The following is a 26,555-nucleotide window of genomic DNA, read 5'->3' on the forward strand; positions in this document are numbered from 1 at the left end:
CACGTTCACCTATTGAGATGGCACATACAGAAGCTCTATGACGATCAGCAAACTTTTTATATCTAAAGACAGCTGAACGTAGCCGAGAGTGAATACGTTGCCAATGAGTGGTGAGTTCAGTAACATGTCGGTCTGCAGCAGGAACCCCAGTGGACTAAGCATAAAGAGGGAAGACACGAGGTTGATACCCTGCTATGGCTTGAAATGGAGAACATCGAAGAGAAGAGTGCCAATGAGTGTTTCTTGCCACCTCAGCTAGCGGTAACAACTCGGACCAGTTGGTATGGAGAGCATTGACAAAGGCTCTAAGATAAGCCTCAAGATCCTGATCCTGAGGATGGTAGCCAGAAGACAAGGAAACAGTGGTTCCAATCAATTTTACAAAAGGCTCTCCAAAAGGTAGAAATGAATTGTGGACCTCTGCCGGAAACAATATTTGCAGGAATGCCATGCAGTCGTACCACATGCAGGAGAAAAATAGATGATAATGTTTGGGCAGAAGGCAGTTTTGTTAGGGGTACAAAATGAACTTGTCTGGAAAAGCGATTCACCACAACCCAGATAACTGTATGGTGGTCAGAAGGAGGAAGGTCCACAATGAAATCCATGGTTATATGTGTCCATGGTTGTTTGAGAATGGACAGTGGTTGGAGTAAGCAGGGAGGCCAGGATCGGGGAGTTTTGTTGGCAGCACAAGTTGTGCAGGCTTTTACATAATCCTGAGCGTCAGACTTCATAGTAGGCCACCATACATGTTGGGAAAGATGCTTAAAAGTCCTTGTTAAACCAGGATGTCCTGAGAGTTTACTGTCATGAGCCCAGGACAGTACAGGAGTGCGTAGGTTCAGAGGTACAAAAAAGATATTGGAAGCCACGGGGGCTTCAGGAGGTTTACTGGACTGGGCACGTTGCAGTCTTTGAAGAAGGTCGGTATTCAACTGAGCAGCCACACAGGAGGGAGGTATGATGTGTTCAATAGGAGCTTCAGAGGAATCACTTGAGTGAGGAAACTGACGGGAAAGGGCATCCGCCTTCTTGTTTTTGGTCCCAGGAAGATAAGAGACCACAAAGTTAAAACAGGAAAAGAACAAGGCCCACCTGGCCTGTTGAGGATTGAGTCGATGAGCAGTCTCTAGGTAAGTCAGATTCTTGTGGTCGGTGAGAATCTGAATGGGATTAGTGGTGCCTTCCAACCAATGACGCCATTCAGTCAAGGCCATCTTAATGGCTAAGAGTTCATGATTACCCACATCGTAATTCCTCTCAGCAGGAATAAAGCGTTTGGAAAAAAAGGCTACAGGGTGCGACTTGGAGGTTACAGGATCCCTTTGGGTTAGAACTGCTCCAGTCCCTATCTCGGATGCATCAACCTCTAAAGTAAACTGTAGGTCAGGATCAGGATGGTTTAGCACAGGAGCAGAACAGAAAGCCTTTTTAAGACTAGTGAAGGCATACATGGCCTCAGAGGGCCAATGTTTACAGTCTTTGTTCCATTTTGTCAATTCAGTGAGGGGAGCAACTTTTTGAGAAAAGTTCTTTATAAACTTGCGGTAATAATTGGAGAACCTCAAGAGTCTCTGCAATTCTTTTAATGAAGTAGGTTGAGGCCACTCTAAAACTGCGGTGAGTTTAGCAGGATCCATGGCAAAACCTTCTTTCGAGATGATATAACCAAGGAACTGGATCTGAACTTGGTCAAGCTCACATTTTTCTAGTTTGGCTACCAAAGAATTGTCTCTGAGACGTTTAAATACCTGTCTCACATGCTTATGATGCTCCTCCAGAGTGGAAGAGAAAATAAGGATGTCCTCCAGTAGACGATGAAAGTGCGATTGAGGAGGTCACGGAAGACATCATTGACAAATACCTGGAAGACGGCAGAGGCATTACACAAAGGGCATTATGAGGCATTTTTAATGCCCTGATCTTGTGTTAAAGGCGGTCTTCCATTTGTGACCTGGGAAGATATGGATCAGATTTAATGCCCCACGTAAGTCCAGCTTGGTGAAGAAGCAAGCATACTGGAGTGAGTCATAGAGCTCGGTGATCAAAGAAATGGGATAGCGGTTCTTGATAGTTATGTCGTTCAAGGCCCTGTAGTCAATGCAGGGTCTGAGCCCACCATCCTTCTTACTGACGAAAAAGAAACCTGCCCCAGCAGGAGAGGAGGAAGGGCAAATTAAGCTTTTAGCTAGATTCTTTTGGATATACTCCTCCATTGACTTGGTTTCAGCTTTGGGGAGTGGATACGTCCTCCCTTTAGGAAGTGGGGCTCAGGGAAAGAGGTCAATTTTGCAGTCATAAGAACGGTGGGGTGGTAGCACGTCGGCTGCTTTTTTCTCAAACACATCCATATATACTGAGGGAAGGTTTGGAATATTATGTATACTGGCTATGGGGATGTGGAGCAGAGGAGTGACTTTAGCAAGGCAGGAATGGAAAAAGGAGGTACCCCAGGAGGCCAGTTGTCCTTCAGCCCAGTTGAACTGTGGATTGTGTATCCAAAGCCAAGGAAGACCAAGGATGACAGGCTGTGCTGGAGAATGAATGACCTCAAACTGCAGTTGTTCAGTATGAAGGACTCCTACAGTCAGGGTCAGGGTTGCTGACTCAAAATGGATCAACCCTGGGGGGTGCCATCCAGGGTAGTTATTTTGAGACAATGTCTTTTCTGCAGAAGAGGCAAGCCAGCTTGAATCATAAAACAGTGATCCAAAAAATTTCCAGCTGCCCCTGAATCAATGAAGGCTTGAGTATGGACAGTATTCTGAAGGAAGGTAAGGGTTACAGGTACCAGAATCCTAGTGGAATGAGGGGATTTAGTAGTGATCATGCTTAAAGGTACACCAGTGTCATCCCCTAAGCATTGGCTTTTTCCGGCTGAATGTTACAGTCCTTTAGTTGGTGGGTGTTAGATCCACAATAAAAGCATAGTCTCAATCTCCCCTTCTTCTCAGTCTTTCAGACTCTGAAGGTTTGAAGGAGGAGAGATCCATGGGTTCCTTCACTGGGGTAACTGGAGCTGCTGAAGGGGTAGAGGATACTGCCGAAACGAGACGAATAGGAGGACAAGAGGGAAGGACCCTCCTAGTTCTGTCACTCTCGGCTTGTCTCTCCTGAAAGCGAGAGTCCAGATTGATACAAAGCATTATAAAGTCATCCAAAGAAGAAGGAACATCACAATAAGTGAGTTTGTCTTTGATGTGTTCATCGAGACCCCTTATAAAGGCTGCCTTGAGAGCACTGCCATCCCAAGTGGTTTAAAATGCTAAGATGCGAAACTCAATGGCGAATTGTGCCGCAGTTCTATTACCCTGGTGGAGGACCAGGAGAGAAAATTCTGCAGCAGAGGTACGGCCAGAAGTCCCAAACACAGAAGATAATGCAGAAATGAAAGCATCAGCATAATGCAGGATTGGAGCGTACTGTTCCAAAAGAGGAGAGACCCAGGCTAGGGCCTTGTCTTTCAGTATGAAAATGATAAAGGTGACCCTTGACTGGTGAGACTGAAAGGTGTGGGGATCATTGTGGAAGTGCAGCCTGCATTGGTTAAGAAAACCCCTGCAATCAGTAGTACCTTCATACTTGTCATGCAATGGTATCCAGGGTATACTTCCAGAAGCAGAGGAAGAAGCCGCAGTACTAGGAGTAGAGACTGACGGTACAACAACAGGAGTGGTATTCTTTGCTGTAACTAGTGAAGAGAGTTGAGCAGTTATAGCCTCTAGCTTGGAATCCATATTCTGCAACTGTGTGGTATGGATTTCTAACGTCTGTCCCTGACGATAAACTGTTTGTGCCACCTCATCTGGCTCCATGGCCCAAGTATAATTTAATGCTCATTGGATACTCCGCTATCAGACCGAACTCGGCCAGTAGTCTTGTTATCCCGGCGTCGAGCCGGAATCATAGGGAATATCCCAGAGCAGAGAAGGTTTGTAAGATGAGGTAAGCGGTACTCACCACAGGCAGGACAGTCCTCAACGGCAACAAGCAGGAAACCAGAGAAAAGCAGTTCAGAGGTAAACCACTAGTATGGTCAGACAGGCAGAGTTTGGCAACAGTAAGGCAATCCAGAGCAAAAGGGGTTAAACAGGCAGAGTGGTCAGGCAAGCAGAGTTCAGCAGCAGTATATCAATCCAGCAGTTTAAGGGGTAAACAGGCAGAGTGGTCAGACAAGCAGAGTTCAGCAGCAGTATATCAATCCAGCAGTTTAAGGGGTAAACAGGCAGATTGGTCAGACAAGCAAGGTTCAGCAGCAGTATATCAATCCAGCAGTTAAGGGGTAAAACAGGCAGAGTGGTCATAAAAGCAGAGTTCAGCAGCAGTATATCAATCCAGCAGTTTAAGGGGTAAACAGGCAGATTGGTCAGACAAGCAAGGTTCAGCAGCAGTATATCAATCCAGCAGTTAAGGGGTAAAACAGGCAGAGTGGTCAGACAAGCAGAGTTTAGCAGCAGTATATCAATCCAGCAGTTTATGGGGTAAACAGGCAGAGTGGTCAAACAAGCAAGGTTCAGCAGCAGTATATCAATCCAGCAGTTAAGGAGTAAAACAGGCAGAGTGGTCAGACAAGCACAGTTCAGCATCAGTATATCAATCCAGCAGTTTATGGGGTAAACAGGCAGAGTGGTCAGACAAGCAGAGTTAAGCAGCAGTATTTCAATCCAGCAGTGTATGGGGTAAACAGGCAGAGTGGTTAGACAAGCAAGGTTCAGCAGCAGTATATCAATCCAGCAATTAAGGGGTAAAACAGGCAGAGTGGTCAGACAAGCAGAGTTCAGCAGCAGTATATCAATCCAGCAGTTTATGGGGTAAACAGGCAGAGTGGTCAGACAAGCAAGGTTCAGCAGCAGTATATTAATTCAGCAGTTAAGGGGTAAACAGGAAGAGTGGTCAGACAAGCAAGGGTCAGCAACAATATAACAGTCCAGCATAAGAATAAAGAACACCCAGGAGAACAGTAAGTAAAACCTATAAAAAGTGTGCGGTGATGACGTCACCTACGCACCCAGAGAGGATCCACCTCCCCCCTAGGCAACGAGCATAACAGCAGGCGCCACGTCCCTAGCAATGGCTAGTGTGGCGCGACAGTATACTTAGAAATAACATGGTTACTTCACAACATGTCATTACCACCTACCCTGAAACTACCACACAATCTATTCCTGTATAGATAAGTAATACAACATCACTTTCTGATGTGAGACCCAAAAAGAAACGTATACCTGTCAGAACAGGGGAGGGATCTAAATATGTTGCTAGTAATGCCCCTCAGACAACCAGTTCAAAGACTGAATGTAAGAGCAGGTTTTTTCTATGCCCCCGGAGCGAAAGGGAGTGGGGGGAATAAATACAGCTCAACAAGACAGATATCAATTGAGGGGAAACAGGTCCCAATCGAAGTACAACACCACAATGTAATTAATTTGTCTGACCATACACTTACTCAAGCACAGATTGATGTTTTAAGCTTTGGTTTAATTTTTGCTCTCTCATCTTCATTTGACCTCTTTACTACTATATTAGATGTGAACAAGCTTATACGCAACATAACCTTACAGAAACACTTTTCATCAGTAGTTCAATCAAGGACAGTGTGGTTGATGGTACTCTAACTAATAACAATATAACTACTAATCCTGTTTTGACCTTTGAGGAAGTGTGTGATATTACCTCTATGGAGGATCTATCAGGTGAAAACAATGGCAATCAAGCTGACTCTGTAGAGGTAGTGAGTGTTAAGGGTTATAAGAATGCATCATCTTTCTACCCAATACAGAGTAGAGGCACTACATTAGAAACATTCTACAACAGAGTATAACAGGACTTAAGAAATCTTTCCTACAGAACAGATAGGACACCTGAGCACATTACTTTAAAAAAAAACAGGCCATACGAGAGTTGAATTCAGATCCTAACATTGTGATTAGGGCGGCAGATAAGGGGGGCTTGGTAGTTGTATTGAATACACAACAATATCCAGACGAAGCCCTATGCCAACTGGGTGATGCAAACAATTATGAAATGTTATATACAAACCCTACCTCTTGGTACAAGAGAGAACTATCACACCTTCTGGATGAGGGGTTATATAAAGGCTTCTTTGATAGGGATACCTTTGACTATTTATTGGTGTTGCATCTGGTGGTTCCCATCTTTTACCATTTTCCAAAGTTGCACAAGACATTAATTAATGTCAAGGGACAACCAGTAGTGAGTGGCATTGGATCCTTCTTCGAACACCTCTCTGAATGTTTAGATGGGATCCTGAAACAATTTATACTAAATATCCCTAGTTACCTTAAAGACACTAGAAGATCTCACATGGGACAAACAGAACAATATCTGGTTAACTATTGATGTTACCGCCCTCTATTCCTCAATCCCACATTCCAAAGGATTAGATGCATTAAGGTTTACACTTGATAGATATTCCTGTAATGTGTCTGATTTGCAGGAATATATTATTCAGGTAGCTTATTTTCTGCTTACGCACAACAATTTTTCTTTTGGGGTGTTTTTTTTTATCTCCAGAGATGTGGGACTGCTATGGGAGCTAAATTTGCTCCTTCTTATGCCAACCTTTTTTTAGGTTGGTGGGAGTGGTCTCACATCTAACCCCTTTACGGAGAATATAGTTTTCTATCGTCGTTTTATAGACGACATTGAGCTATTTTGCATTATCTCAATAGTAATGATTGTGGTCTCACCTTCACATTTGAGATGAATAAGAAGAATATAAACTTTTTGGATCTCACCCTAATTGGGAATGATGATGGAAGGGTTGTTACTGAGGTTTACAGAAAACCGATTGCTGGTAACACTCTCCTTCATGCAAAAAGCTGCCACCCCCGACACGTTCCCTACGCTGTAGCTAAGGGACAATATATTAGATTGAAACGAGGATGCCACCTGGATGAAGATAGAAGATGCCGCCTGGATGGATGAAGACCTCGCCGCCTGGATGAAGACTTTGCCGCCTAGATGAAGACTTCACCGCCTGGAAGTCCGGACTTTAGAAACTGTATGTGGATCGTCGGGGGTTAGTGTTATTTTTTTTTAAACCTTTTTTGGGTGGGTTTTTCAGGGCAATGGGTAGCTTAGGTTTTGGTTAGAGTTAGATTTTTTATTTTGGGGGGTTGGTTGGGTGGTGGGTTTTACTGTTAGGGGGTCTTTGTATTTTATTACAGGTAGAAGAGCTGTTAAACTTAGGGCAATGCCCTACAAAAGGGCCTTTTAAGGGCTATTGGTAGTTTATTGTAGGCTAGGGTTTTTATTTTAGGGAGGCATTTTTATTTTGATAGGGCTATTAGATTAGGTGTAATTGTTTTTATTTTGGATAATTTTGTTTGTTATTTTTCGTAATTTAGTGTTTGTTATTTTTTGTAATTTAGTATTTTTTATTTTTTGTAATGTAGTATTTTTTAATTTTTGTAATTGTAGATTATATTTTTTTAGCAGTGTTAGGTTTTTTAATGTGTCATTTAATTTATTTAATTAATAGTTATTTTAATTTTAGTATAATAGTAATGTTAGTTTATTTATAGTTTAAACTTAGTTTTTTTAATTTCCCAGGTATGTTTTTATTTATTTTAAGATAAGGATCTTGTCATTTTAATTTAAAGTTAGGGGTTTGTTAGGTTTAGGGGTAATAGTTTCATTTAGTTTTTTGCGATGTGGGGGGCTGGTGGTTTAGGGATTAATAGGTTTATTTAGTGGCAGTGATGTTGGAGGCCAGAGGTTTAGGGGTTAATAACTTTATATTAGTGGTGACAATTTGGGGTGCGGGGGAATAGGGGTTATACATTTTATTAGTGGCGGCGATGTCGGGAGCGGCAGATTAGGGTTTAATAAGTTGAGTATAGTATTTGCGATACGGGAGGGCCTTGGTTTAGTGGTTAATAGGTAGTTTATGGGTGTTAGTGTAATTTGTAGCACTTTAGTTATGAGTTTTGTGTAACAGTTTTGTTGCGCAAAACCCATAACTACTGGTCTCAGATAGCGGAACGGATCGTGTCGGTATAGGCTGGAACGCAAGCATTTTAGCCTCACCGCAAAACTTGTAATGGCAGCGCTATGGATATCCCACACAAAAACATCATTTTTTTGAGTGCGGGACTGACATTGCATTACAGGCTAAAATGCTTGCGGTACAGCTATACCGATAAGACTCGGAAATGGCTGCAGTCCGGTTTTAATGCTGAAATGGCCATTTTTTCAGCATTAAGACCAGAACGCAAAACTTGTAATCTACCAGAAAGATATTTATTATGGAGTTTTTGTTCCTCTGCACTTATACACATTTATCATTTATGAAATTTAACAAAATTCCTTGTAATATATCTGCATTCCGCTAATAAGCTGAAACATTCTGTACATAGGGATGTATATACATCTATAATGGGCTTATGTGGTAAATACCCCATTGCATGACTTTTTTGTTTAATATATTGTTAAGTATTGGACACTCCCACTTTTTGTTTTTAACCTATCAGATGCTAAGGCCTTTCTTTTTAAATGCTATAGGTTGACTATGGCCCCTAGCTATGACTAAGGCTTACTAGCTGAAACACGTAAGCTGCCATTCTGGGACTGCTGTCCTAACCTTTTATGCTTTGGAGAGTGCCTCAGTTTTTAATTACTATATTTTCAATAAATTGAACTTTTAATGTCAGTCTTTGTCAATACTCTTTTCTCTGATCTACTACTACCAGTTAGACAAAGACTGACCATCCTCCTCGTGTCAGTCAGCTAATTGAGCCGCTGCCGGATGCTGACTGACAATTCTTCTGGTTGCATGCTATGCTCCCTCCCTCCTGGTTGGCTGCTGTGTGAGACGCCAGAGAACGGAACGACTTGGCGCATCAGCAGCAGGAACGCTACCGATTGGATGCAAGGATGTCATGCACTAAGACCGGATGGTCTGCCCTGGTGTAAGGGAGTAATGCTGTGGATTGTATATACGGGCTTAGGTGCCCAACATCCGGATATCCAGCTTTTGGTGGATCCGCTCTTGGGACAGGAGCTGTGCACTGGTGCTTTGAAGGAAGCAGTAAGTGAGTCTAATAAGGCTCTTTTTGGATTTGACTTATCTATTTATCCTGTCTGTGTAGGCTCTACCAGGCCTGCACTGAAGTTTTTGTGCTCATTGCAACTGTTATATTATTTATTACACTGGATGAGGTGTATACACACTGGGTTACTTTCACCCAGGACATCTTTTTAAGTGAATATCACTCCCCTTCTTCTTTCCACATTAACAAAAATTGATACAGAGGATTCAGGTAGGAAAAGTTTGCCAAACGATCTGAAAAATAAATGCAACTAGAAACAAGCACCTGTTCTGTAGGAGTTGAAGTTGACACAGGCAAACAGTAACATTAGTAGGATGATGCTTTAAATGATAGACAACAACAGCCACTTGAGTTCTCAGCTAAGGAAGCTGAAGCTTGTCAAATATCCAAGCACCTTCCTACAGGTGCTGAAAGCTTTTATTAAGGAAGAGTGGGGAGTAGCCAAAGGCCTAAAGAAACAGCAGATTATACCCATGACAGTACCCCCCCCCCCCCCCATCAAGGGAGCCCTCCTGGACGAGGACAAGGTTTGTCAGGGTAAGATTGGTGGAAGGCTCAGACAAGTCATGGGGCCAAAACAAGTTCAGCTGGTACCCAAGAATCCTCCGAAGAGTCATAACCCTTCCAACTAATAAGGTACTGTAGGTGACATCTGTACAATCTAGAGGCCAGAACTTGTCCAACTTCATACTCAAGTTTACCATCAATAGAGAGAGGAGGAGGAGGTGAAGTCCTATTCAGGAAAGGATTTCTCTTGTTAAGTGTATTCAGTCCACGGGTCATCCATTACTTATGGGATATATTCCCTTCCCAACAGGAAGTTGCAAGAGGATCACCCAAAGCAGAGCTGCTATATAGCTCCTCCCCTCACATGTCATATCCAGTCATTCTCTTGCAACCCTCAACATAGATGGAGGTCGTGAGAGGAGTGTGTTGTTTTATACTTAATTATTTCTTCAATCAAAAGTTTGTTATTTTTAAATGGCACCGGAGTGTGCTGTTTTTTTCTCAGGCAGTATTTGGAAGAAGAATCTGCCTGCGTTTTCTATGATCTTAGCAGAAGTAACTAAGATCCACTGGCTGTTCTCGCACATTCTGAGGAGTGGGGTAACTTCAGAAAGGGAATAGCGTGCGGGGTCTCCTGCAAATAAGGTATGTGCAGTAAAATATTTTTCTAAGGAATGGAATTGACTAAGAAAATACTGCTGATACCGATGTAATGTAAGTAAAGCCTTAAATGCAGTGAAAGCGACTGGTATCAGGCTTGATTAATGTATATGCAGTAAAGTAATTTTCTAAGGAATGGAATTTGACTAAGAAAATGCTACTAATACTGAAGTAATGTAATAAGCCTTAAATGCAGTAGAAGGACTGGTATCAGGCTTATCAATAGAGATACATACTCTTTAAAAAAGGATGTTTAAAACGTTTGCTGGCATGTTTAATCATTTTTGTGAGGTACATTGGTGATAAAACTTATTGGGGCATGAATTTCCACATGGCTGACTTATATTTTTGCATAGAAACAGTTAACTGAGGCTCCCACTGTTGTAATAATGAGTGGGAGGGGCCTATTTTAGAGCTTTTTTGCGCAGTAAAAATTCAGTCTCAGTCTTCCTGCTTCTTCCTGCATGACCCAGGATGTCTCTAGAGAGCTCAAGGGACTTCAAAAGTCATTTTGAGGGAGGTAATCAGTCACAGCAGACCTGTGACAGTGTGTTTGACTGTGTTAAAAAACATTTTTTTCTCTATTGCTTATCCGTTTTGGGTATTAAGGGGTTAATCATCCATTTGCAAGTGGGTGCAATGCTCTGCTAACTTAATACATTTACTGTGAAAATTTGGTTGCTATAACTGATTTGGTTCATTGTTATTTCAACTGTGACAGTTTTTTTGTGCTTCTTAAAGGCGCAGTAGCGTTTTCTATATTGCTTGTAAATTTATTTTAAAGTGTTTTCCAAGTCTGCTAGTTTTATTGCTAGTCTGTTTAAACATGTCTGACACAGATGAATCTGTTTGTTCACTATGTTTGAAGGCCAGTGTGGAGCCCCATAGAAATATGTGTACTAAATGTATTGATTTCACTTTAAATAATAAAGGTCAGTCTTTATCTGTAAAGGAATTATCACCAGACAACGAGGGGGAAGTTATGCTGACTAACTCTCCTCACGTGTCAGTACCTTCGCCTCCCGCTCAGGAGGCGCGTGATATTGTGGCGCCAAGTACAGAGACGCCCATACAAATCACTTTACAAGACATGGCTACTATTATGAATAATACCCTGACAGAAGTTTTATCTAAATTGCCAGAATTAAGAGGCAAGCGCGATTGCTCTGGGATAAGGACAGAGCGCGCTGGTGCTGTGAGAGCCATGTCCGATACTGCGTCACAGTTTGCAGAACATGAGGACGGAGAGCTTCATTCTGTGGGTGACGGATCTGATCCAGGGAAACTGGATTCAGAGATCTCTAATTTTAAATTTAAGCTTGAGAACCTCCGTGTATTGCTAGGGGAGGTTTTAGCGGCTCTGAATGACTGTAACACAGTTGCAATTCCAGAGAAATTATGTAGGCTGGATAGATACTATGCGGTACCGGTGTGTACTGACGTTTTTCCTATACCTAAAAGGCTTACAGAAATTATTAGCAAGGAGTGGGATAGACCCGGTGTGCCCTTTTCCCCACCTCCTATATTTAGGAAAATGTTTCCAATAGACGCCACTACACGGGACTTATGGCAGATGGTCCCTAAGGTGGAGGGAGCAGTTTCTACTTTAGCTAAGCGTACCACTATCCCGGTGGAAGATAGTTGTGCTTTTTCGGATCCAATGGATAAAAAATTAGAAGGTTACCTTAAGAAAATGTTTGTTCAACAAGGTTTTATCTTACAGCCCCTTGCATGCATTGCGCCTGTCACTGCTGCTGCGGCATTCTGGTTTGAGTCTCTAGAAGAGGCCATTCACACAGCTCCATTGGATGAAATTATGGACAAGCTTAAAGCACTTAAGCTAGCTAATGCATTTGTTTCTGATGCCATTGTACATTTAACTAAACTAACGGCTAAGAACTCCGGATTTGCCATCCAGGTGCGCAGAGCGCTATGGCTTAAATCCTGGTCAGCTGACGTGACTTCTAAATCTAAATTGCTTAATATTCCTTTCAAGGGGCAAACCTTATTCGGGCCCGGCTTGAAAGAAATTATCGCTGACATTACTGGAGGTAAGGGTCATACTCTTCCTCAGGACAGGGCCAAATCAAAGGCCAAACAGTCTAATTTTCGTGCCTTTCGAAACTTCAAGGCAGGAGCAACATCAACTTCCTCCACTCCAAAACAGGAAGGAACTGTTGCTCGTTACAGACAGGCCTGGAAAACTAACCAGTCCTGGAACAAGGGCAAGCAGGCCAGAAAACCTACTACTGCCCCTAAGACAGCATGAAGGGATGGCCCCCTATCCGGAAACGGATCTAGTGGGGGGCAGACTTTCTCTCTTCGCCCAGGCGTGGGCAAGAGATGTCCAGGATCCCTGGGCGTTGGAGATCATATCTCAGGGATATCTTCTGGACTTAAAAGCTTCTCCTCCACAAGGGAGATTTCATCTTTCAAGGTTATCAGCAAACCAATTAAAGAAAGAGGCATTTCTACGCTGTGTACAAGACCTCCTAGTAATGGGGGTGATCCACCCAGTTCCGCGGACGGAACAAGGGCAAGGATTTTACTCAAATCTGTTTGTAGTTCCCAAGAAAGAGGGAACCTTCAGACCAATCTTGGACTTAAAGATCTTAAACAAATTCCTAAGAGTTCCATCATTCAAAATGGAAACTATTCGAACCATCCTACCCATGATCCAAGAGGGTCAGTACATGACCACAGTGGACTTAAAGGATGCCTACCTTCACATACCGATTCACAAAGATCATTATCGGTACCTAAGATTTGCCTTTCTAGACAGGCATTACCAGTTTGTAGCTCTTCCCTTTGGGTTAGGTACGGCCCCGAGAATTTTTACAAAGGTTCTGGGCTCACTTCTGGCGGTTCTAAGACCACGAGGCATAGCGGTGGCTCCGTATCTAGACGACATTCTGATACAAGCGTCAAGTTTTCAAATTGCCAAGTCTCATATAGAGATAGTTCTGGCATTTCTGAGGTAACATGGGTGGAAGGTGAACGTGGAAAAGAGTTCTCTATTACCACTCACAAGAGTCTCCTTCCTAGGGACTCTTATAGATTCTGTAGAGATGAAAATTTACCTGACGGAGTCCAGGTTATCAAAACTTCTAAATGCTTGCCATGTCCTTCATTCCATTCCACGCCCGTCAGTGGCTCAGTGCATGGAAGTAATCGGCTTAATGGTAGCGGCAATGGACATAGTGCCATTTGCGCGCCTGCATCTCAGACCGCTGCAATTATGCATGCTAAGTCAGTGGAATGGGGATTACTCAGATTTGTCCTCTCTACTAAATCTGGATCAAGGGACCAGAGATTCTCTTCTCTGGTGGCTTTCTCGGGTCCATCTGTCCAAGGGTATGACCTTTCGCAGGCCAGATTGGACTATTGTAACAACAGATGCCAGCCTTCTAGGTTGGGGCGCAGTCTGGAACTCCCTGAAGGCTCAGGGATCATGGACTCAGGAGGAGAAACTCCTCCCAATAAATATTCTGGAGTTAAGAGCAATATTCAATGCTCTTCTAGCTTGGCCTCAGTTAGCAACACTGAGGTTTATCAGATTTCAGTCGGACAACATCACGACTGTGGCTTACATCAACCATCAAGGGGGAACCAGGAGTTCCCTAGCGATGTTAGAAGTCTCAAGGATAATTCGCTGGGCAGAGTCTCACTCTTGCCACCTGTCAGCGATTTACATCCCAGGCGTGGAGAACTGGGAGGCGGACTTTCTAAGTCGCCAGACTTTTCATCTGGGGGAGTGGGAACTTCATCCGGAGGTGTTCGTTCAGCTGGTTCATCGTTGGGGCAAACCAGAACTGGATCTCATGGCGTCTCGCCAGAACGCCAAGCTTCCTCGTTACGGATCCAGGTCCAGGGACCCGGGAGCGGTGCTGATAGATGCTCTAGCAGCCCCTTGGGTTTTCAACATGGCTTATGTGTTTCCACCGTTTCCGCTGCTGCCTCGACTGATTGCCAAGATCAAACAGGTGATTCTGATAGTGCCTGCGTGGCCACGCAGGACCTGGTATGCAGACCTAGTGGACATGTCGTCCTGTCCACCATGGTCTCTGCCTCTGAGGCAGGACCTTCTAATACAAGGTCCTTTCAACCATCCAAATCTAATTTCTCTGAGGCTGACTGCATGGAGATTGAACGCTTGATCCTATCAAAGCGTGGCTTCTCAGAGTCAGTTATTGATACCTTAATACAGGCACGGAAGCCTGTTACCAGAAAAATTTACCATAAGATATGGCGTAAATATTTATATTGGTGCGAATCCAAGAGTTACTCATGGAGTAAGGTTAGGATTCCTAGGATATTGTCCTTTCTACAGGAGGGTTTAGAAAAGGGCTTATCTGCTAGTTCGTTAAAGGGATAGATTTCTGCTCTGTCTATTCTTTTACACAAACGTCTGGCAGAAGTTCCAGACGTCCAGGCTTTTTGTCAGGGTTTGGCTAGGATTAAGCCTGTGTTTAAGACTGTTGCTCCGCCGTGGAGCTTAAACTTGGTTCTTAAAGTTCTTCAAGGTGTTCCGTTTGAACCCCTTCATTCCATTGATATTAAGCTTTTATCTTGGAAAGTTCTGTTTTTGATGGCTATTTCCTCGGCTCGAAGAGTCTCTGAGTTATCTGCCTTACATTGTGATTCACCTTATCTGATTTTCTATTCGGACAAGGTAGTTCTGCGTACTAAACCTGGGTTTTTACCTAAGGTAGTTTCTAACAGGAATATCAATCAGGAGATTGTTGTTCCATCATTATGTCCTAATCCTTCTTCAAAGAAGGAACGACTTTTGCATAATCTGGACGTAGTCCGTGCCCTGAAGTTCTATTTACAGGCAACTAAAGATTTTCGTCAAACTTCTTCCCTGTTTGTCGTTTACTCTGGACAGAGGAGAGGTCAAAAAGCTTCGGCAACCTCTCTCTCCTTTTGGCTTCGTAGCATAATACGTTTAGCCTATGAGACTGCTGGACAGCAGCCCCCTGAAAGAATTACAGCTCATTCCACTAGAGCTGTGGCTTCCACCTGGGCCTTTAAAAATGAGGCCTCTGTTGAACAGATTTGCAAGGCTGCGACTTGGTCTTCGCTTCACACCTTTTCAAAATTTTACAAATTTGACACTTTTGCTTCTTCGGAGGCTGTTTTTGGGAGAAAGGTTCTTCAGGCAGTGGTTCCTTCCGTTTAAGTTCCTGCCTTGTCCCTCCCATCATCCGTGTACTTTAGCTTTGGTATTGGTATCCCATAAGTAATGGATGACCCGTGGACTGAATACACTTAACAAGAGAAAACATAATTTATGCTTACCTGATAAATTTATTTCTCTTGTAGTGTATTCAGTCCACGGCCCGCCCGGTCTTTTTTAAAGCAGATCTAAATTTTAATTAAAACTTCAGTCACCACTGCACCCTATGGTTTCTCCTTTCTTGTCTTGTTTCGGTCGAATGACTGGATATGACATGTGAGGGGAGGAGCTATATAGCAGCTCTGCTTTGGGTGATCCTCTTGCAACTTCCTGTTGGGAAGGGAATATATCCCATAAGTAATGGATGACCTGTGGACTGAATACACTACAAGAGAAATAAATTTATCAGGTAAGCATAAATTATGTTTTTCCTTGTACCGTTTGAGGAGGGAAACATGGAAAGATGGGTGAATATGCAAAAGAGAAGGTAGGTTAAACCTGACCGCATTGTTGTTGATTATCCTAACGATGGTGTACAGACCAAAAAAAAGCTTGCTTAGCTTTTTAGTCTTGAGCATGAGATTCTTGGTGGACAACTATAACTTATCCCCTACTTGAAAAGTAGGAATGGTTATCCTATATTGGTCATAATAATACATATATCATCGTTAAGCAGCCTGGAGGTTAAAATGGATAATTTTTTATAGCATCTCGAATATTAGCATGGGTATCAGTTACCTCAATATTAGTAGATGGAGGTGAAGAGAAAGTATGGCATGTAGGATGATGTCCAAAGTTTGCATAGAATGGAGTTAGTTTGGTAGAAAAACTGAGAGTATTGTTAAAGGTGAATTTGGCCAGAGGTAGTAAGTTGAACCAATCATCCTGTAGGTGTGAGGTGAAGCATTGAATATATTGTTCCAACCATTGGTTGGTCTTCTCCGTGAGGACATTGGTTTGAGGAAGATAAGTGCTACTGAACTTGTTTTCAGTGGAAAGTGCTTTACAGAGTTCCCTCCAAAACCTGGAAGTGAATTAAACCCCTTGGTTAAAAGTAATACTTGCAGGCAATCCATGTAATCTAACTATATTCTTGATGAAAAGTTGCGCAGTTGTAGAGGCAGTAGGATGAGCCATTTTCATAAGTTGATCAATTACCACTAAAATTATGGTTTAATTCTGGGATGGAGGAAGTTCTACTATAAGGTTGATGGAGATGGATTCCCATGGTTTACTGGGTATGGGTAGACAGGTTAAGAGTCCATAGAGAAGCCTCCTTTTAGGTTTATATTTGACACAAATTGTAAATGTTGTTACATAATCATGAACGGTATTCCGAATCTCAGTCCACCAAAAATCTCTTTGAAGGAGCTCTAAGGTCTTATGTATGCCGGGATTTCCTGAGAGCGGTGCATCTTGAACTTGTCTCAACACATCGAGGCGGAGAGATGAGGTATGTAAAGTTTTGAGTCCTTATAGAATAGTTAATTTTTCTCTATTTTAAGTAGATGATAAGGAAACACTAGTGTCAGTGACCAGGTTTTCTTTTACCTTGTTTAGGAAAGAGTCTAATATACCAATAATTCAGTTTTTAGGTATTATAAATGATTGTCGACTATATTCGCTGGAAACATTCTAGAGAGGGAGTCAGCTTTCTCATTTGAGGAACCGGTCTGTAGGTGATGTAATAATTAAAACTCTCAAAAAAAACACTCCATTTGAATTGTCTTGAGGATAAGGTCTTTCTGACTTTGAGGTACTCCAAGTTTCTGTGGTCTGAGTATATTAGAATGTGTAGAATGGTTCCTTCTAATAGGTGTCTCCAGGTCTCAAAAACTACTTTTATTGCAAGTAACTCCTTCTCCCCAATTAGATAGTTCACTTCTGCTGGTTAAAGTGTGCTAGAATGTTATGCTACTGGGTGAACAGAGTTGGTATCAGGATGTTTTCGCAAGAGGACTGCACCAAGAGCATGCTCAGATGCATCAACTTCCAAGATGTATTGCAACGTTTAATTTGGCATTTAGAGTATGGGTTTAGAGGTGAATCTTCCTTTCAGATAATCAAAAGCAAGGTGTGATTCCTCTGCCCATGTATAGGTACTGGATCCAGTGAGGCTGGTGGGAAACTTAACAATTGCGGAGTAGTTCTTTATGAATTTTCTATAAAAATTTGCAAAGCCAAGAAATTTCTGTAGGGTAGATTCAGGAATTGTCCAAGACAGTATAGCTTGAATTTTATATTCATTCATATGAATGCCCTTTGGGGTAATTTTATAACCAAGAAAAGCTGATCTCATCTCTGTTGAATATGCACTTTTAAAGCTTAGCATATAGACAATGAGTGCAGAGCCTGGAAAGGATCCATCGTACATGTTTTAGGTGTTCTTTTACGGTGGTGGAGTAGATTAAGATGTCGTCTAGGTATATGACAACACAGACATCAAGGAGATCACCAAAGATATAATTTATTAAAAATTGGAAGGTGGCCAAGGAATTGCAGAGGTTGAATGGCATGACGAGGTATTCATAGAGGCCATACCTAGTACGAAATGAGGTCTTCCACTTGTCACCTTCCTTTATGTGCACTAAATTGTATGCCCCTCTGAGGTCTAACTTAGTGAAATGCTTGGCCTTTTGTAGTCTTTCTACCAACTCTGGAATGAGCGTTAGACAATAGCGATTTTTGATAGCAATTTTATTCATGAGGCGGTAATCAATTATGGGATTGAGGGATTTATCCTTGTTGCGCACAAAGAACATCCCTGCTACTGCAGGAAAAGTGGGCGGCCTGTTGAAGCCTTTTCTAAGGTTCTCTTCTAAATATTTTTTTAACTCCTGAAGTTTGGGTTCAGATAAAGGGCATATGTGACCATAAGGAATGGTGGCCCCAGGTACAAGGTCTATGGGGCAGTCATATGGTCTATGGGGTGGTAATGTTTCCAAATCCTTTTTACTGAAGATGTCTTTGAAGTCTAGGTACGGAGCGGGGATAGTGGGTGTAGAATCCTGCATTATTAAGGAATGCTAGAAACATGTTTGGGTACAATAATCCGAGGTAAAATGAATATCGAAATTGTGCCAGTTGATAGTAGGTGAATGTAGCTGTAACCACTTCATGCCAAGGATGATTGGATATAGGGGAAAAGGTATGACATCAAAGAATTGTGCTCCATATGTCCAGAAGAAGTGTTCATTTGGAGTGAAATAGTGTTATGAGTTATAGGTCCATGTGCTATACTGGATCCATCGATGACTCTGACTGAAATTGGAGGACACTTCCTGATAATAGGTATGTTATTTCTGGAAACAAGTAGAGAACCGATAAAGTTCCCATAAGCTCCAGAGTCCAGAATAGCTTTAATTTTAAGAAGATCTTGATACCACTATAAAGACACAAGAAGGTTACAATAAGATGAAGTGTTGAATTGAATAGATATACAATGAGAATCATTACTTCCCTTACCAGGATGGGCTTTCTTCAGCAGAGAACAGTTTTTAACTCATGAAGTTCGGGTTCAGATAAAGGGCATATGTGACCATAAGGAATGGTGGCCCCAGGTACAAGGTCTATGGGGCAGTCATATGGTCTATGGGGTGGTAATGTTTCCAAAAACTTTTTACTGAAGATGTCTTGGAAGTCTAGGTACAGAGCAGGGATAGTGGGTGTAGAATCCTGCATTATTAAGGAATACTGGAAACATGTTTGGGTACAATAATCCGAGGAAAAATTAATATCGAAATTGTGCCAGTTGATAATAGGTGAATGTAGCTGCAACCACTTCACGCCAAGGATGATTGGATATAGGGGAAAAGGTATGACATCAAAGAAATGTGTTCCATATGTCCAGAAGAAGTGTTCATTTGGAGTGGAATAGTGTGAGGAGTTATAGGTCCATGTGCTATACTGGATCCATCGATGACTCTGACTGAAATTGGAGGACACTTCCTGATAATAGGTATGTTATTTCTGGAAACAAGTAGAGAATCGATGAAGTTCCCACAAGCTCCCGAGTCCAGAATAGCTTTAATTTTAAGAAGATCTTGATCCCACTATAAAGACACAGGAAAGTTACAATAAGATAAAGTGTGAATTGAATAGATATATAATGAGAATAATCATTACTTCCCTTAGCAGGATGGGCTTTCTTCAGCAGAGAACAGTTTCTCACATCATGGTCCTTGGATGCACAGTATAAGCAGAGCTTGAGCTGCTTTCTCTGGTCTTTCTCTTCAGTGGATAAAGGATCCCGTATTACTCCTATCTCCATCGGTTCGGGGGTTTCATTTTTTCATGATGAAGAGTCGTAGGAAGGGGTATATGCTAGGGGTCAGCTCAGAGTGGAGACGTTCAGCTCTTTTCTCTCTGAGTCTTCTATTAATGGATGAAGATAAGGTCATTAGTTCCTCCAGAGTCACAGGTAATTCAGTTCTGGACAATCCATCTTTCAGAGATTCTGAGAGACCAAGACGGAATTGGTTGTATAAGCTTACATTGTTCCACTCAGAGTCTCGGGCCCAACGTTTGAACTCAACGATAAAATCTTCTACGGGTCGGCTGCTTTTATTTGGGTATTGGCATCTGTGTATAGTGATGACATAGCCAAAAAGAATGGAGGAAGTGAATTGAGAATGGGATTGTTTGTTTCTATGTAGGCCCATATTTTAGGATCAACCCTGAGATAAGATATAGCAGTATAACTTTTATTCAGTCTGTACTGTAGGTTTTTGGTCTTAGTGTAAACAGAAGTTTGCAGGCATTTTTGAACTCCATGTATTAAGATATTTGCCCATAGAATTTCTCTGGGGGGCTAAAGGCTGGCTCAGGGGTGTCATTTGTAGAAGCTTGTGAAGCTGATAATGTGGCAAGGTTAGCCTTAAGATTCTGATTCTCTACATGGAGATCCTGAAAACGTTGTATGAAAATCTCTACTCTTTGTAAAATATTTCTTATGTGATCCCCCATCTCTGTTGCCTCCATGATAGATTTAAGGAAGGGAAAAAAAAGGTTTTTTTGGGTTTTTTTTTTAATGATGGGCTTGGATATTCTATCACAATCTATCACAATTAACGGAAGTTCTCATCTTTTCCTATGTATATAGGCAGAATATGATTAACTGTAATGTAAATATAAAAGGAATATAAACGGAATCCTTCCAAATAACTTCACATAAATATTAGTTTGAGAACAGGTCTCAATAAAATAGGAAAAATAACTGAGGGTGAGAGATAGATTTACTGATCCAAATCTACTCTCAAAAACAAAATTGAAAGTGAAGTTCAGAGTACCACTATAAGAATGTTTAAAAAAAGGAAGGAGGATGGAAGTATGCAGGAAAAGGTAAGCAGGAGTTTAAATGTAAACTGTTATTTACACAGCTTAAAGTATACTCATAGACTCCTTGCAGGATAGTAAGCAGAGGTTAAATGCAAACTGATATTTACACAGATTAGAGTACACAGGTAGATTCATTGCAGGAAGGCAAGCAGAAGGTTAACAAAAATGACAATACCTTAGTATAATTACTGCTATGGAGTTGAATATAGCAACCAGTTGAGTAATCCAGCAGAGGTTGTAAGAGCCGGTTTAACAGGAATAGATATAGAGGATTCAGGTAGGAGAAGTTTGCAAAATGATCTGAAAAGTAAATGCAATTAGATACAAGCACCTGTTATATAGGAGTTGAAGGTGACACAGGCAAACAGGAACATTAGTAGGTTGATGCTATAAGTGACAGACAACAACAGCTTGACAAATATCCAAGCACCTCCCTACAGGTGCTGCAAGCTTTTATTAAGGAAGAGTGGGGAGTAGCCAAAGGTTTAAAGGAACAGCAGCTTATACCCATGACAGCACTTTTATGACCATGTTTGAACTTATAATGCCTATTGAAGTATACCCATTTTGCCAAGATTCAAATGGCATTCATATGGTTAAACAGTGATAAGGGTGGATTTGGATTGCAATACATTAATTTCACACATGAGTATTTCCCTTGCACAGCGAACAAATGGGTTACTTGAATAGACCTTTACTGTAACCTTCATTGATGTGAATGGGCTATTGTATATCTCAGTTTAGGATGACCTCCCAGTTTCTATTTTGAGAATTTCTACTTTACACACCCTGTTCAGGAGCTTTATGTTTAAACTGAGTTTGTGGCTGCTGGCTTTTTACAAACAAATAAATAAACAAACTCAATAAACAACTCAGACAGAAAGCAAAAAAATATTTCTGGAATAATTAGCTGATAGATTTTAATCAACCCATATATGTTATGTATTATGGAATTAATATGTAGGATTCTGAGATTTTTTAAATGATATCCAGTTATGAACTTTGGCTGTTATTGTTATTGTGTTTTTCAAGTGATTGCAATCCCAAATTGCTTCTGCCAGTTAAAGGCCTCATGCGTGAAAAAGTTTTCTACAGATAACCTCGCAATCAGAGTTGGAAAATGTAATTTTTGCTTGGATTTCCAACATAGTAAATATTTGGCTGCTCTAGATGTTGCATTAGAAGTGATTGGATATATCCCTTTGCACAGTGTGTCATGTTAATAATAATAACTGACGTGTTTAAAGTTAACAACTTGTGTTTAAAAACCATAGCAATATTTGTTTAATAATAATAATAATAATACACAATAATAATATTAATAAAGGCAAGATGGATAAAGTTACCATGTCTTGGTGAGGAATAATGTGTATTGATAATACTGTAAAGTTGCTTATTATATTAAATTTTAAATATATATTGATTGAGAAGAAATCGTTTTCCAGTTTTGGGAGATCTTGATTTACAATCAGGACCAAAGTGACTGCAAATGCCATCTTCAATACAGGGATTTTAAAAATTCACACTGTAAATTCTGAAAGTATAAAGTAACAAGTTTTGCTCCATTGAAACAAGAGTGACAATCTCGACAAAAGTACAAAAGTTTACGTTCTCACTGTACAGAATATATTATTTTTTACTGTGCTGGATAAAAGCATTAACCAAAAAAAAAAAAAAAAATACCCTCTTATAAATAGTCCAAAATGTGGACTGTTTTTTATTTTTTTTTAAGGAATACAATTAAAATAATAACTTTGCACAATTTCTATTACTGTAACTTGATTCATTCATACAGAAAGAGAAGCACTCTACAGCTGAGTAGCTTGTTCTTTGGCGAGTTACCACCTAGGAGCAGTCTCTTTTAGCCAAATTGTGCTTACCCCAGAGGAGAACTTTCCTGAAGTATATCAGTCTGATCAAACCAAGTAAGGTCAGTCCAGCTTCGAAATACCAGGCAATCCTCCTCTGAACAAGTAACTTGACAACCCCAGCCTTCATTGGGCCTCGTCAGCAAGGTGTAGTCATATTCCTCTAAGCACATTGTGAAGTTCACATCTGGTTTCCCCTATTACCCTTAGGGAGACTTCCCCGGGGTCATAATACAAATGCATACAGAAAGAGAAGCGCTCTACTAGATTGAGACACAAGATACTTCATAAGGAAAGTAGTTCTTTCAAAAACTCAATTTTTTAACTTCTATTTTAAAACAGACCAATGTCATATATCTCAAACACCAACAAACAAGATGGAGCACCAAACAATAAGAACTTGTTTACTTCCATGTGAGTCCTGAGACTAATACGTGGAAAAGGGCAGTTTGCCATTTTATCAATTTCTTTTAGCAGTCAAATTCAATAAGTGAATAGTCCCGAAATTCTATTGATATTGGACTGTGATCATCTTGAACAGAACAGTCCCATGTTATAGATAAGAACATTTCCACAAGACCATACTGAGTTTTTGGTGCAGATAATTAATAGAAAAAGACTGCTTATGATTGCTTTAAATACAAAAAGTGCTTATCAGAGATTAAAAATATTCTGAAATATATCATTATCAATAGATTGTGAATGACCCTTAAATTAGCAACAGCGTTCAATGAGTTATTCAATCTAATCAAAAGTTATTCTGAAAAAGACTCATAAAGTTTCTGCTATGATTTATTTATACATTTTTTGCTATATATTAATATATTTTTCCTTTTTCTCTTATTTTTTAGACTGGATTCTGTAAGAAATAAAGTTTGGGTTGCAGCATTTGGAGTGATTTCATCTGGATTAGCCGTGCTGAGTAGTTTTGGTCTGTTGCTGTTTTGTGGAGTTCCCTTTGTCATAACAGTAGCTAATGCCCCATTTCTTATTCTAGGTAAGTGCTTATGGTTGAGTATATATTTTTTTACAAACAAACATTTAATTAATTTCATAGATTTATCAAGGAAAGAGTTACTCAATATGGCTTTTGTTCTCAATTTTACACAAGTGCAAATCAATATCACATGATAAAAGAAACAAAACTCAAACTGGGCAGGTCTTCACGGTTGCTACTGCCTCTGGCTGTTTCTGAGTAAAAGGTGGTGGAGTCAAAAGATGCAATCAAATTCAACATCCATTCCCTGTATAGGTGAAAATATCTGTGTAAGATTGAGATATACACAAAAAGGGATGAAAATGTGATGTAAGATGACAGGGTTTAGTCTTAGTGCCTAACTCTAAAAAATGTGATATAATTTGGAGATGTTTTAATTTGGACAAATTTTCAAATAAAACAAGCTTTCATTCGTCAAAAAGTTAACGGGCCCAATCAATTTGCACGGTTTTGCGGGGTATGCACAGCAGACTCTGTAGTCCACTGCCTGTATGTAGTAAAAACACTTAAGTGAGTGTGTAATGTCATTCCCTTCTCTCACGTTATAGGTCAACTGTCAATCACCCTGAGCAAGTGTGTTCATAGAGATTTCACTCTGTCACCTCAGAGGTGGCGGAGAGTGCAAATAGCAGAAGTCTGATGACATTTTTACTTTGCAAGAAGCAGGCTTGCATGTGCCCTGCAAGGACTCAAAAACAGCTCACGCTGCTTAGTACGTGGAGCCCAATATTTTCAGCATCAGAAGCTAATGTCAGCTTAACTTGTACATATAAAAGTGTTCAGTACAATTCCATGAGCATAAATTGCTTACAGAATAACAATATTTATTTCATGTAATTGGCAAGAGTCCATTAGCTAGTAACGTATGGGATATACAATCCTACCAGGAGGGGCAAAGTTTCCCAAACCTCAAAATGCCTATAAATACACTCCTCACCACACCCACAATTCAGTTGTACAAACTTTGCCTCCTATGGAGGTGGTGAAGTAAGTTTGTGCTTGATTTTCTACGTTGAAATGTGCTTCTCAGCATTTTGAAGCCCGAATCTTCTCAGAGTACAGTGAATGTCAGAGGGATGTGAAGAGAGTATCACCTATTGAATTCTATGGTTTTCCTCGCGGGAATTGTTTTTCATAGGTTCTCTGTTATCGGTCATAGAGATTCATTTTCTGCCTCCCTTTTTCAGATAGATATACTCGCATATTCCATTACCTCTACTGATAAACATTTCAGTACTGGTTTGGCTATCTGCTATATGTGGATGGGTGTCTTTCGGTAAGTATGTTTTCATTACTTAAGACACTCTCAGCTATGGTTTGGCACTTTATGTATTAATATAAATTTCTAAATATATGTTTACACAAAAATTACTGCGCTTGCTGTCTGTACAATTAGTCAAGAACTAATTAATTAATTCACCCCAAAGGAAACTGGTGGTGAAAATACAACTTCAATACGAGTGTAAAATTACGTTAATGTCAATATTGGTACCTCTAATATTAGTGTCAGACTTTAAAAAACACTATATATTTATTATGGATATCACAATCAATATAGTTGCTATTAGATATATTAAGATAAAAAAGAAGAACCAACAGGCATATCTTTCATGACTTAAGGAGTAGGGTAGAAATACCAGTAATGTTACTACCAATAGGATCTCTTCTATCCTCCCAGTGGATTTCTCCTTAGTGATTAAAGTGGTGGTGCTGCTCCTTCACACAGGGCACTCAGGGGTGCGCTGACTTTAAGAACTGGAACTAAAAGAGCGCAGAGCGCATCCACGACTCAAGGTGAATCAAAAAACAATTTATTCCAAGCAATTAATATGTTGCACTTACAAGAAATATTGAAAAATGACGCCTTAAACAAACACTCCAACCCATCAGCTCAGTGAACTCAGCTTCTACAGTACTTATCAGCCGGATACACTGTCCACACTTGATATCAAGAGTTCCTTACTTGCGGGCTGTTTCTCCCGGCTTGTCTCGGCTTGTTCTGAGTTCCAATGCGGCTGCAGGAAATAGTGATGACCAATGAGGAGCAGCCCGTCATTGGTCATCACTATTTCCTGCAGCCGCATTGGAACTCAGAACAAGCCGAGACAAGCCGGGAGAAACAGCCCGCAAGTAAGGAACTCTTGATATCAAGTGTGCACAGTGTATCCGGCTGATAAGTACTGTAGAAGCTGAGTTCACTGAGCTGACGGGTTGGAGTGTTTGTTTAAGGCGTCATTTTTCAATACTTCTTGTAAGTGCAACATATTAATTGCTTGGAATAAATTGTTTTTTGATTCACCTTGAGTCGTGGATGCGCTCTGTGCTCTTTTCGTTCCAGTTCTAAATATATGTATTGTACTTATATTTGCCATGAGTCAGGTTTATGTATATTTCCTTTTGCAGACTATCAGTTTCATATTTGGGAAAAAAACATATTTAGGAAAATATTTTCTTACCTGGGGTATGGTCTTTTTTCAAATTGACTGCCTTTTCATTAAATTTTCGCGGGCAAAATTAGGCTCACGAGGTCGCAAGATGCTGATGTTTATTGCGTCATTTTTGGCACGAAGGTTCGTCCGGTGACGCAAATTCGTCATTTCCAGCGTCTTAGTTGATGCCGAGTTTCCTTGCACAAGGTTGCGTCTGCAATGACACAAGTGTGTCATTTCTGGATGTTGTTAGCACCAAAATATGTCATTTTGCGTTGTGCGTCATACTTAGCGCCAAATAATTTCATTATTTAAAACCCCATGCCTCTTGCCTTTTTATATGTCAGAGGGCTATGCTGTTTGCATTTTTTTCCCATTCCTGAAACCTCCATATAAGGAAATTGATCATTTTGCTTTATATGTTGTTTTTTTTTTTTTACATTTGAAAGATGTCTCAATCTGATCCTGTCTCAGAAACCACTGTTGGAATCCTGCTGCTTG

General features: G+C 40.8%; 1 protein-coding gene across 1 annotated transcript in view; it reads left to right on the plus strand.

Annotated features, from left to right (window-relative positions):
• Nucleotides 1–26,555, plus strand: part of LOC128661435 (patched domain-containing protein 3-like) — a 333,526-nt gene that overhangs the window by 271,882 nt on the left and 35,089 nt on the right. Inside the window, exon 4 of the mRNA XM_053715688.1 lies at nucleotides 23,480–23,625. Coding sequence (XP_053571663.1) covers nucleotides 23,480–23,625 — 146 coding nt within the window. The remainder of the gene's footprint in view (nucleotides 1–23,479; nucleotides 23,626–26,555) is intronic.

The sequence above is a fragment of the Bombina bombina genome, chromosome 5 (genome assembly GCF_027579735.1).
Source record: "Bombina bombina isolate aBomBom1 chromosome 5, aBomBom1.pri, whole genome shotgun sequence".
Taxonomy (NCBI): domain Eukaryota; kingdom Metazoa; phylum Chordata; class Amphibia; order Anura; family Bombinatoridae; genus Bombina; species Bombina bombina.